Source organism: Grampus griseus (assembly GCF_964374135.1).
Source record: "Grampus griseus genome assembly, chromosome: 2".
NCBI classification, from domain to species: Eukaryota; Metazoa; Chordata; class Mammalia; order Artiodactyla; family Delphinidae; genus Grampus; species Grampus griseus.
Genome location: NC_139018.1, coordinates 12,497,026 through 12,511,152, shown reverse-complemented (window position 1 = coordinate 12,511,152; position 14,127 = coordinate 12,497,026). Strand labels below are relative to the sequence as shown.

General features: G+C 36.3%; 1 protein-coding gene across 1 annotated transcript in view; it reads right to left on the bottom strand.

The window, feature by feature from the left end:
* Positions 1-4,330, bottom strand: part of CATSPERB (cation channel sperm associated auxiliary subunit beta) — a gene marked incomplete at both ends in the record, with an annotated part of 128,430 nt that extends 124,100 nt beyond the window's left edge. The window contains one exon of the mRNA XM_082648264.1: positions 4,252-4,330. Within this exon, the coding sequence (XP_082504390.1) occupies positions 4,252-4,330 (79 nt within the window). The remainder of the gene's footprint in view (positions 1-4,251) is intronic.
* Between the last annotated feature and the right edge of the window lie 9,797 nt (positions 4,331-14,127).

The window sequence follows — 14,127 nt, the reverse complement described above, 5'->3', positions numbered from 1 at the left end:
CTTTAATTTCTTTCATCAGTGTCTTATAGTTTTCTGTATACAGGTATTTTGTCTCCCTAGGTAGGTTTATTCCTAGGTATTTTATTCTTTTTGTTGCAATGGTAAATGGGAGTGTTTCCTTAATTTCTCTTTCAGATTTTTCATTATAAGTGTATAGGAATGCAAGAGATTTCTGTGCATTAATTTTGCATCCTGCTACTTTACCAAATTCATTGATTAGCTCTAGTAGTTTTCTAGTGGCATCTTTAGGATTCTCTATGTATAGTATCATGTCATCTGCAAACAGTGACAGTTTTCCTTCTTCTTTTCTGATCTGGATGCCTTTTATTTCTTTTTCTTCTCTGATTGCTGTGGCTAAAACTTCCAAAACTATGTTGAATAATAGTGGTGAGAGTGGGCAACCTTGTCTTGTGCCTGATCTTAGAGGAAATGGTTTCAGTTTTTCACCATTGAGAACGATGTTGGCTGTGTGTTTGTCATTTATGGTCTTTATTATATTGAGGTAAGTTCCCTCTCTTCCTACTTTCTGGAGTTTTTTTTATCATAAATGGGTGTTGAATTTTGTCAAAAGCTTTTTCTGCATCTATTGAGATGATCATACAGTACTGATCCTTCAATTTGTTGATATGGTGCATCACATTGATTTCTTTGCATATATTGAAGACTCCTTGCATTCCTGGGATAAACCCCACTTGATCATGGTGTACGATTCTTTTAATGTGCTGCTGGATTCTGTTTGCTAGTATTTTGTTGAGGAGTTTTGCATCTATGTTCATCTATGATATTGGCCTATAGTTTTCTTTTTTTGTGACATCCTTGTCTGGTTTTGGTATCAGGGTGATGGTGGCCTTGTAGAATGAATTTGGGAGTGTTCCTCCCTCTGATATATTTTGGAAGAGTTTGAGAAGTATAGGTGTTAGCTCTTCTCTTGATAGAATTCACCTGTGAATCCATCTGGTCCTGGGTTTTTGTTTGTTGGAAGATTTTTAATCACAGTTTCAATTTCAGTGATTGTGATTGGTCTGTTCATATTTTCTATTTCTTCCTGGTTCATTCTCAGAAGGTTGTGCTTTTCTGAGAATTTGTCCATTTCCTCCAGGTTGTCCATTTTATTAGCAAATAGTTGCTTGTAGTAATCTCTCATGATCCTTTGTATTTCTGCAATGTCAGTTGTTACTTCTCCTTTTTCATTTCTAATTCTGTTGATTTGAGTCTTCTCCTTTTTTTTCTTGATGAGTCTGGCTAATGGTTTATCAATTTTGTTTATCTTCTCAAAGAACCAGCTTTTAGTTTATTGATCTTTGCTATGGTTTCCTTCATTTCTTTTTCATTTATTTCTTATCTGATCTTTATGACTTCTTTCCTTCTACTAACTTCGGGGATTTTTTGTTCTTCTTTCTCAAATTGCTTTAGGTATAAGGTTAGTTTGTTTATTTTAGATGTTTCTTGTTTCTTGAGGTAGGATTGTATTGCTCTAAACTTCCCGCTTAGAACTGCTTTTGCTGCATCCCATAGGTTTTGGGCCGTCGTGTTTTCACTGTCATTTGTTTCTAGGTATTTTTTGATTTCTTCTTTGATTTCTTCAGTGATCTCTTGATTATTTAGTAGCATATTGTTTAGCCTCCATGTGTTTGTATTTTTTACAGATGTTTTCCTGTAATTGATATCTAGTCTCATAGCATTGTGGTCGGGAAAGATACTTATACAATTTCATTTTTCTTAAATTTACCAAGGCTTGATTTGTGGCCCAAGATATGGTCTATCCTGGAGAATGTTCCATAAGCACTTCAGAAGAAAGTGTATTCTGTTGTTTTTGGATGGATTGTCCTATAAATATCAATTAAGTCCATCTTGTTTAATGTATCATTTAAAGTTTGTGTTTCCTTATTTATTTTCATTTTGGTTGATCTGTCCATTGGTGAAAGTGGGGTGTTAAAGTCCCCTACTATTATTGTGTTACTGTCAATTTCCCCTTTTATGCCTGTTAGCATTTGCCTTATGTATTGAGGTGCTCCTATGCTGGGTGCATAAATATTTACAATTGTTATATCTTCTTCTTGGATTGGTCTCTTGATCATTATGTATTGTCCTTCTTTGTCTCTTGTAATAGTCTTTATTTTAAAGTCATTTTTGCTGATATGAGAATTTCTACTCCAGCTTTTTTGATTTCCATTTATCTTTTTGAAATGACAAATGGCTGTCAGGAATATGCTGACACATAGTTTCAAAAAGTAAATCAGGACTCAGTCTATCCATTCAAACTGAAGGTTCATTTGAACAATGAACATTAAATTAAATACCTTTAAAAATGCATGCTGTGGAGAGAGCATTTTGAATATAGGCAGCTGGAAATGTTCACATTAGTATGTGATTTTGTTACTGGAAATCTCATAAATATATCTATAATAACTGTCATATCTGCAATACTTTAGAAACTTGAAAATGGATATTTTTTTTACTTGATTTAAATATTTCAAATGAATTTCAATGAAGTTTGGAACTAGTTGCTTAAAATGGAAAAAAGTTGATTGACATACAGAAAGCTGAAAGCTTACTAAAATTTTTTCAATAAAAACCTTTACAAAGTTGATAGATAGGATTGAAAAATGAGTATCATGATTTATTCATTAAGCCAACATGCATTTATCCCATTTAGATATACAAAAATTTGCGAGATATATTTTTAATATAATAGCTAATTTAAGTTAAATACCAAAATAAATTGAATTAGAGCCAGATATTCAAATCTCTATAAACTTTGACTCCAAGATTTAAAAAAATATATTTACATCACATTTTCTCACCAAAAATCTTAAAATTTCAAAGAATTTTATGATGTTGATCAGTATACTTTATAATAATTTAAAAAGATTATTTCATCCTTTTTCATCCCCTTTTAATTTCTGGTTTTTGTGTAGGTTTACAAGGTACACAATATATTAGTACAGTAGTACAAGTACATAATTTAAAAATAAATAGAAAATATTGGAGAACCAAGCTTGCACTTTTTTTTTTTTCAACTGATGCAATGCATGACCAAAAAACTGACTTCATGACTGAAGATCTGGTGTAAACTACTGTCATCGTCTTCTGTCTGTTCTCTCTGCCTACCAACTTTCCCTTCACCAATCTACTTTACATAATGCTGCCATATTAATCTTCCTAAACTGTAGATTTGAGATGTTACTCCCCTATCCAGTCATCTTAAATGACTTTCCAATGAATATAGACTAAAGCCCAAATTCCTTAGCTTGGCATTCAAGTACCTCTACAATATAAGCCAGTTTCCTATCTTTCCAAAATATTTTACTTCTTCTATTCCTTCATTCAAGTCAGAATGAACTATTTACTGCTCCCTTCATGTTCTGTGGTTGCCTACCTCTACGACTTTATTCATCACTTACCTGATGTTGTCTTTGTAGGATGCTCTTCCCCATGCATGTACAGACATTTGGGGGACAAATATGGATTGATACCTTTCATAAGTGTTTTCTCTGACTCACTCCATCCCCTGCCCCAGTTGGAAGTACATTCTCCCTTCTCTGAAATCTCATAAGTTTGCCAGTGACTATCCAATCTTTGGTTATGTCCATACTTGTGTAATATATTCTCTAGTGGAATATAGGAATTAGAACTGGTTCATCCCAGAACTCACCCAATTCTGCAACACACCCATGTGTAGAAGAGACCCTGAGTCTCTCCATCCACTCAGTCAACAATTTTTTGACCATCGACTATGTTCTGGTAGATCCAGTTCAGGATACTACAGAATCTATACAATCTGCACAAATGGAGGTGGATTTGTCTTATTCCTTTTGTAAAGTTTTACACCATGAAAGTCCTATTGGGCAATTTAATCCATGTATTAATTTCAGAAAATTCTCAGTCTATTAGCCTATAATTCAGTTTACAATTCATCCTACATGCAACCAATCATGGAGGAAAAATCAAAAAGATCTATCCAAATAATTCAAGTTTTGCAAATATAAAATGTTGCTTAAAATTTAAATATTCTATGACTTATAAGTAATGAAATACTATAACAAAAGAGAAGTCCCGATGTACACAATGATATTATTAGAAACCTCTGGACCAGAGTACAATAGATAATACCTGGGAAAAACTGGAAGATAAAGTAAAGAAGAAGTACTAAAAGAAAAATATTCTAACTGTTAGTGAGGAAGGGATATAAAGGGGAAGTCTTGAGAAGATATTCTCTATTTTAGAGAGTAAAAAGAGTCTGAAACTTACCTTTATTATATGTTATTCCTGATGAAAAATCAAAAATGTTCAAAAGTAAAATCATAACATATAAAAGTGGCAATTCCATCTGTTGGAAGAAAAAAATTATTTCCATTCAATTACTCTGAAGATATTTTTTAGTTCCTTTCGCTATAAACAATGGCAAAGAAATCATCTCTTCTTTGAATTAAAAATATTTCTCATTATGTGACAAAAGCAGACAACAATTGACTAAGCTCTACACTTACTCCTTAACTGGTATTAAAGATATTTATAAATATAATTATTGCAAACTAAAGAGGTGTGGCTCAGGGTTTTCTGCAACTGTTAGAAAGGCATGATCAATTCTACATCTGTGTAAAACACAACCTGACTTGATAAAGACTCAGGATGGTACAGTTGTACCTTGATCTGAGACTGTGAAGCATTGCTCTTGGGAGAGACAATCCATGTGAGTCCTGAGCACCCCTGTACATCCTTGCTGTGTGCCAGGAATGCAAGGCCCTTTTCTCAGAGTTGTGCTTGCAGCAAGAAACCTTGAGGCATGAGGTAACATCCTCTGGACAAGCACAGGCTTGTTTCCATGGTGAATCTCCCAACTCCGTGTTCTTCTCCTGTAATGCACACCACTATGTGTGTTAGCAAGTATCTGTCATGGGCTGAATTGTTCCTCCCTCCCAAATTCATATGCTGAAGTCCTAACCCCCAGTATATCAGAATGTGGTCATATTTGGAGATAGGGTCTTTACAGAAGTAATTAAGTTAAAATGAAATCATTAGGGTAGGCCCTAATCCAGTATAACTGGTGTCTTTATAAGAAGGCGAAATTTGGACACTCTCTTGTACAGGTAGAAGATGATATGAAGACACAGGGAGAAGGCAGCCGTTTACAAGCCAAGGAGAGAGGCCTGGAACAGATCCTTCCCTCGTGGCTCTCAGAGGGAACTAGCACTGCTAACATCTTGATGTTGAAACTCAGCAGGACCTTTGGTACCCTCTCACATCGTTTGGGACTCTCTGTGCCCCGCATCTCTTGAAGTAAAAGAGGTTTCTCCTGACATCTTCAGGTTTCTCCCGAGTCTCAAAAGGCTGGCTAAAGAGTTAATGATTAGGAAAATATGAACATATAATAATAAAGAATAACTGTTGGGCCAGGAAAGTAAACTGGTAACAATTTAAACAAAAGATCAGCCATACAGCAGAGTCACAGGACCTTTAGTTCGTCCATGAAGGACATAGATAACAATGTCTGAAGCACATTCCTAAGTTGTTTTTACAGAAACTAGACTCCCACCAGATGGAAACAGCTGACCATAAGTGCGTAGACTCCAGACCAATTGGGATCAGAAAGTTGATGATGTTGACTCTGGAAACATCACCCTGTTACCTCATTGCCAATCAATCAGAAGAATGTCCACGAACTGATCAGGCACCCTGCAACCCACATCCCTAATGGTGCCTTAAAAAACCCTTCCCTGAAAGCCATCAGGGAGTTCAGGTCCTTTGAGTACTAGCTGCACATTCTCCTTTCTTGGCACCCTGCAATAAACGTACTTTCCCTCACCACAACCCGGTGTCAGACTGGCTTTGCTGCACATCAGGGAAACTGACCCAAATCCAGGGTCAGGATAATCTCAAATTTCTAAACTCTAGAGCTGTGAGACAACAAATTTCTGTTGCTTAAACCACTCAGTGTGTGGTACGTTGTTAGCCCTAGTAAACTAATACAGCATGAGACTCCATGGGACTAGGGTGGGAGGAGGGAGGGAGGAAGGGGACATGGAGAACTGGAGTGAACATCATGTTGACAGTGACTACTGCTTTTGCTGTGAGTGATAAAGTCCTACATCTCTGACCCAGGAGTCTGTGTCTTTTGCCAGCACCCAAGAAACAGTAACAGACTGACTCGCCAGCTATAGGAAGAGTAAATTCCAGATCCTTTGGGGTTCCTGACAACTGCTGAGTAAATTAAATTTAACTGATGTTTTTCTTCCCTCAAAATTGATTTTCTTGATTCAATACATTTAACTGACAGTAGAAAGCTCAACATTTGTTGGATTTTGAATTCCTCACCCTTATCACATGGTTAGGGGAGAATTGTTTTTTAAGTGCATTTTTTAGTCATCTAAGAAAACAACTTGTTTTCACAAGGTAAGAGGAAATAGATGGTCCGTCAAAATTACATCTGCACGGTGCTAGGCTCAATATTATTTTTGGTATAAGAATGAATTTAACATTAAATGGAGAAGTTACCAGAGACAAACTTTGAAAATAGTGCCCTTACCAGGAAAATCTTGTATTATTTTGCTAAACATTCAAATTAAATGACATAACACCATTATTAGAACCCATAAGCTTTCCTCATCCCTGAAATACTGTCTGAAATGTATTATATTCCAGGACCCCAGTTTGGATGACCTCTTAATAAGTTATCTTCAAAGTTGCTCCAATTCAGTTCTCTCAAGTAAATATAAGAAGATCTCTAATTTCATTTAAGTGGATTTGACTGTACCTGTCTTTGAGTCAAAAACTAAAAACTTAATTTGAAAGGCTTTTAAATGCTTTCATTAAGGAAAGGAAACCCGAGAGAGCATATTTACGGGCAAGACAGCCAAGGAGTGATCTTTGAACACTGCATGGCTTTGTGCTAGCTGCACATTCCCTTACTCTGTTAATTCAGCCCATATATATAAATTCATATTTATAGCTTATATATATAATTTTTTAAAATTTAGAGATGAAATGTACTTTACTTTAGAGTTGACATATGAGACATTAAGTAACATGTCCAAAGTCCGTTACTAGCTAGTTACAGAGTTGGGCTTAGAACCAAGGTTTCCTGATTGAATTGATCTAGTCAGCGTAAAAAGATGCCACAAAATGAAAATTTCAAAACTTATTCCACATAACATTCTTGAGTAGATTTGACTGCTCACCAAAACTGCTAAATTTGTTCACCATAATTCTGCTTCATACATACATTAGTCTCATTCTTCTCCTTCTTCAATATTATGACTTTCTCAATTTGGTACTACCTTCTTTCAACAATTATCTCATGGTTAGAGAAAAGGCACAGGCTTTGGCCTAAGATCAGCTCTGCCCACTGAGATGTTTGATCTTTGGAAAGTTACTTAACTTCTTCAAGTTTACTTTCTATTCAGTAAAATAGGGATAACACTTCGCAGGGTTGTTGTGAGAATTAAATGAATAATATACTAAAACATCTAACAGCTAGCTACTTTACACAAACTAAGCACTTGATAAATATTAGCTCTGAATCCATATCTTTATACATTGAAGCAACTTCTTTATCTTCATCACACTCTCCTACGCATCCTTAACAGTCAAATTATCCCCACTTATTATTCCCATTTAATGCTTATGAGTTTCATGTAACGGTCAGATATAGGTCATATATCTCGGTATTTTCTATTCTCTGGCATCAAATAAATATTGGGAATTGTCCCAAAGGAGGAACCTACCGGTTCATTTGTAGTTACTCTGTTATCATGGAAGAGTGATTACACTGTAAATTCATACTATAGTAGGGCCCTTATTTCTTACTGTAATTCCTTTTTAGTGGGGTGCCCAACCAGTTGCACTTTTCTTTTTTATATTTTCCCAAGCTTTCTTCTATACAGGCTGAGAAAGAAGACCCAAAACTGGGAGTTGAGTTTTCACAGTTTACTGGTTTAGTAGTCCACTTAACTTTGGTAACAGCCAATCAGCTGCTACCAAGTATAGAAGCATGCTTAGAAAAATCTAAAGGACAGGCAGTTGGAATTTCCAATTAACTGCCTCTTCAAAGAGCACCAAAGATCATTTTCTGTGTTCACATCAGTGTCCTGAAGGAAGAGTGGGACTTAAAAGAATGAAGACCTTATTGATAGAGTAAGCAAGAAAATTAAATACACAAAGCAAAAAGATAGGAATGAGCTACTTGTGCATGGGAATCAGTAACACCAAATGATATGCCAATCTGCTCTTCAGGTTCATTCTTGTGTAAATGTCCTTGGTGGGGTTGATTATACCCACTCAGCCTGCCTTTGACCAGTGGGCTGAGACTGAACCTTTCTTACTTAGCACCCTAACTAGTCATCAAGGTCACAGAAGCTAACAAATAATTTTTTAAATGATGATAATAAAACCTGCTTTACATTCATGTTTTCCTTCAGAAGTCCCTTCAAATGGCCATGTAGAATCTGCTTATACCCATATCATGAAAGATAGCTGGTATCTGGGTTACCTATTCCTAAAGAGCCCATGTGAGAAAAACTTTCTCTCACATTTTCTGGTTACTTTAACTGAAAGAAAAAAGTTACTCCTCAACCTGCAACAATGTGCAAAACTCAACAAAATATCTCTCCCAATAAAGACTCAGTTCCTCCCCTATTAAGGGTAAGGATCTGCTTTCAGTCAGTTACTGTTGAATTACACTTTGATTTGAAGGAAAGCTCCCATAGCAGAGCTTTTATCTGTAACAGTAGAATGAAAATGTTCTTCTCCCTGGAAAACAAGACAGGCACGGGGCATCTAGTTAGGAAATTTGGGGACAAGGAAAGGGGCTCATTGGAAGGATGACTTTGACTTTTTCTGCAATTTTTCTCTGACTATAGAAGTGCTCATTGTGCAAAACTTGAAAAATACAAACAGGTACAGAGAAATTAATTACCCATAAACCAACAATCAGATATAAGGACTATTAACACTTTGACCTATTTCTACAATCTGTTCCCTACACATTTATGTGTTTCACATAGGATCCTTCTGTATATAGCTTCAGTATATAGCTTTCAGTCATTGTTATTCTGACCATTTTTTTCATGTAATTCAACTTTAAAAACTTTTTTCACAATTACATATCTAAAATAACTACAATTTATTTAAACATAAGTCATTCAGTTGTTTCCAGTGTTTTCCTGTTATGAATAGCATAACTGAATAATCCTGAACAAAAATCTTTCCCTGCATGTAAATATATTTTTTTAGGATATAAATATATTTAAGATTCTTGGTATATGTTGGAAAATTGCTTTCCAGAAAATGCAGTGTTTGGGGCTTCCCTGGTGGAGCAGCAGTTAAGAATCCACCTGCCAATGCAGGGGACGTGGGTTCGAGCCCTGGTCTGGGAAGATCCCACATGCCTCAAAGCAACTAAGCCCACGCGCCACAACTACTGAGCCTGCGCTCTAGAGCCCGCAAGCCACAACTACTGAGCCCGTGAGCTGTGACTACTGAAGCCCACGTGCCCTAGAGCCTGTGCTCCGCAACAAGAGAAGCCACCACAATGAGAAGCCTGCACACCCCAATGAAGAGTAGCCCCCCACTCACTGCAACTACAGAAAGCCTGTGCACAGCAACCAAGACCCAACACAGCCAAAAATAAATTAATTAATTAATTAAAAGAAAAAAAAGAAATGCCTGTGGGACATACAGTTAAGAAAAAATGTAGTGCTGAGAATTAGATATAATCTGTAATAGTTTGATAGGCAAAAAAGTATCTCATTGTTTTACTTTTTAAAATATTGGTGCAATTTAATATTTAAGATATGCTTGTTAGCCATTTTGTCTTCTATAAATTATCTGGACATATTCTTGACCATTTTCTGTTGGAATTTTAGTGTTTTGCTTGTGAAATGGTAAAAGAATTTCTTGCAATACTTACAATGAATATTAAACCCAATTAGTCACTTAATTTTGTTTACAATGGGTTTTGATACATAGTAATTCAAATCTGATGCAATCAAATCTATCAGTACTTTCCTTTGTTTCTGTTGCCTTATAGTTTCAAAGTCTACCCCCATCCAGAGACATACTTTTCTTATGCTTTTTGTGACCACCAAGATGGGTGGGATAGGGAAGGTGGGAGGGAGATGCAAGAGGGAGGGGATATGGGGATATATGTATACATATAGCTGATTCACTTTGTTATACAGCAGAAACTAACACAACATTGTAAAGCAATTATACTCCAATAAAGATGTTAAAGAAAAAATTTAAAGACTCAAAACGTTCAAAGAATAAAATAACAAGGACATTTTGATCACCCCAGATTAACATTACTACCAGTTTAAAAAAATTATTATGGGATATTCCAACATTAGAAAAAGATTCCAAACAAAATAAAAAGAAAGACTGTACAATCAGCCTCTTTGTCCATCATCTAGCTTCAGTCCTGTTTCATCAATACATACACCCATTTATCATCCTCCTTCAGGATACTCTTGAAGATATCCTAGACATTTATACATATTTCAGTACATACTTCTAAGAGAAAATGACATTTTTAATTTATTATTTATTTATTTATTCATTCATTTATGGCTGTGTCAGGTCTTAGCTGCAGCACACGGGATCTTTGTTGACGCGTGTGGGATCTTTCGTTGTAGCGTGCAGGCTTCTCTCTAGTTGTGGTGTGCTGATTTTCTCTTCTCTACTTGTGCCACGCAGGCTCCAGGACATGTGGGTTCTGTAGTTGTGGCACGCGGGTTCCAGAGTGTGTGGGCTCTGTAGTTAGAGGCACAGAGGCTCTCCAGTTGAGGTGAGCAAGCTCAGTAGTTGTGGCACATGGGCTTAGTTGCCCCACAGCATGTGGGATCTTAGTTCCCTCACCAGGGATCAAAACCTTGTCCCCAGCATTGTAAGGTGGATACTTTACCACTGGACCACCAGGGAAGTCCAAAAATGACATTATTAAAATAAAACAAAACCACAATACTGGACTTCCCTGGTGGTGCAGTGGTTAAGAATCTGCCTGCCAGTGCAGGGAACATGGGTTCGAGCCCTGGTCTGGGAAGATCCCACATGCTGCGGAGCAACTAAGCCTGTGCGTCACAACTACTGAGCCTGCACTCTAGAGCCCGTGAACCATAACTACTGAGCCTATGTGCTACAACTACTGAAGCCTGTGCACCTAGAGCCCATGCTCTGCAACGAGAGGCCATCCAAATGAAAAGGCCGTGCACCGCAGTGAAGAGTAGCCCCTGCTCAATGCAACTAGAGAAAGCCTGCACGCAGTAACGAAGACCCAATGCAGCCAAAAATAAATAAATTAATAAAAAACAAAAAAAACACAATACCATATCATGTCTTAAAATAATAATGATTCCTGGATATCTACCCAGTGACTGTTTTCATTTCTTCAGTATACCATTCTTAAATTTTTTTATAGTTTGTATGAATCAAGATCCAATAGGGTTTATCTCTGCAATTGGTTGATATATTTTTGAAGTTGTTAAATCCACAGATAACTCTCCTTTTCACCCCCATTTTCTCTCTCTTTTTCCTTGCAACTTATTAGTTGAAGAAGTAGTTCGTTTTAATGTTTTCCTCTGGATTTTGCTGATTGCATCATCGTGGTATCTTTTACACAGTAAGTTTATCTCATTTGTCCTGTAAATTGCTAAGTAGATTTAAATGCTTGATCAGATTCAGGTTAATTTTTTTGGCAGGGACACTTCATAGGTGGTGTTGAATACGTCTAACAGGAGGTACATAATGACTGGTTCTCTCTTTCCATGATACACCAGCAATCATTTATTGCCTAGATCTGTTAAATTCACTGGAGGTTGCAAGATGGTGATATTTTATCATTCATTCTTTATTCATTCACTGGAATACTTCTATAAAGATAAAATTTCCTTCACCAACTATTTGGTTACCCAGAGGAAAGACAAAATAAATGCTTCCTAAGGAAAGACAAAATAAATGTTTCATTCTTTTCCCTAACTTACCAGTTTTGATTCCCTAGCATTGGTTCCCTAGAATTGATTTTCTAGCATCCTCATAGAAGCAAACAATAAAATTTATTTTTAAGTATCATTATGAACTCATAGCTTTCTGTTTAAATATATTTCAGTGTTTCTATCCGTTACAGTTACTATCCGTACTGATGCTCAAAGTGTCCAATTTTTGGCAGGTATGGTCTTCTTAAAGTTGGCTCCTGAGTCCTTTTGACATGGCTCTACTTGAGTCTTTGATTGCTTGCTTTCTTCCCTTCTTCTAGGACAAAATATTCCAGGCTCACTTTATACACTTCTGTCCCAAACATAGGATCAGTCATTTCTGTATGGAATTCTGATTCCTTTTACTGGGAAATGGTATTTAGAAACCATAATTTGGGAGCTAGGCCAGTCTTAAAATATATATAAATATATAAACTTTATGGAAGATACATTGTGGCTACTCAAAACTGTATTTCTCCACATATTCACCAAAAAAATCACATAAATAAAGAGGAGAATTAATAAAACAACCCTAGAGCAACCACTGCACAGATATTACTAAGAATTTCAATTTACATAAAAGTAGAAAAATAAACATCTAAACCCAGCAGGATCAAATCCAGAGTCCACACCAGAGCAAAGTATGGTAGAGATTGTGTGGAAAAGAACAGAGGTTCACAGGAGTATAGCAGTGGTAGGATACAGGTGAAATCCTCTCTAATAGAGTTCCACCTGAGAAAAGAAATACTGAGAAAAGGTTTGAGAACTGGTAGATTAGAACACTCGTTTGAAAATCTCCTTGCAGTTTTAGGAAGGCAGCATTCAGAAGAAGGGGTAGCCTCTGAATGGGGAGGAATTTCTCAGATGTTTGATGGTGAAGAGAAAAAAGAAAGCAAACAATGGAAATTAAAGATCTTACAGAAACAAAAGAGAACCACAAAATCGGGAAACACACTGACCCCACACCCAAAAGTTTCCATCTACTTAAAAATTCAACTTCCCTTTAGCAACAGAAGAGGATGCTTTTGAATTAAGAAACCTAGACAGAACCAATGTCATTTTCCACAGAATTAGAACAAATAATTCTAAAATTTGTATAGAAACACAAAAGACCTCAAATACTCAAAACGATCTTGAGAAAGAAGAACAAAACTGGAGATATCATGCTCCCTGATTTTAAACCACACTACAAAGGTATAGTAATCAAAATGGTGTGGTACTCGCACAAAAACAGATGGATCAATGGAACAGAACAGAGAGCCCAGAAATAAACCCACACTTATATGGTCAATTTAATCTACAACAAAGGAGGTAAGAATACATAATGGGGAAAAGACAGCTTCTTTGTAATTGGTGTTGGAAAAACTGGACAGCTACATGCAAAAGAATGAAACTGGACTACACTCTCACACTGTAAAAAAAAAAAAAACCAAAAAAACAAAAAACTCAAAATGGATTAAAGACTTAAATGTAAGACCTGAAACCATCAATCTCCTAGAAGAAAACATAGGCGGTATGCTCTTTGATATTGGCCTTAGCAATATGTTTTTGGATCTGTCTCCTTATGCAAGGGAAACAGAAACAAAAATAAACAAATTGGACTACATCAGACTAAAAAGTTTTTGCACAACAAAGTAAACTATCAACAAAAGGAAAAGGCTGCCTACTGAATGGAGAAGATATTTGCAAACAATATACCTGATGAGGGGTTAATATCCAAAGTAATCAAAAAACTTACACAACTCGACATAAAAAAACAAACAACCCAATTAAAAAATGGGCAGAGGACCTGACTAGACATTTTCCAAAAAAGACATGCAGATGGCCAACAGCAACATCAAAAGATGCTCAACATCCCTAATCATCATGGAAATAAAAATCAAAACCACAGTGAGATATTACCTCACACCTGTCAGAATTGCTTTTATCAGGGACTTCCCTGGCATTCCAGTGGTTAAGACTCCACACTTCCAGTGCAGGGGGCGTGGGTTTGATCCCTGGTCAGGGAACTAAGATCTCACATGCTGCATGGCACAGCCAAAAAAAAAGAAAGAATTGCTATTATCAAAAAAACAACAAATAACAAATATTGGCAAGGGTGTAGACAAAGGGGGACCTTCGTGCATTGTTGGTGGGAATGTACTAAACTGGTGCAACCACT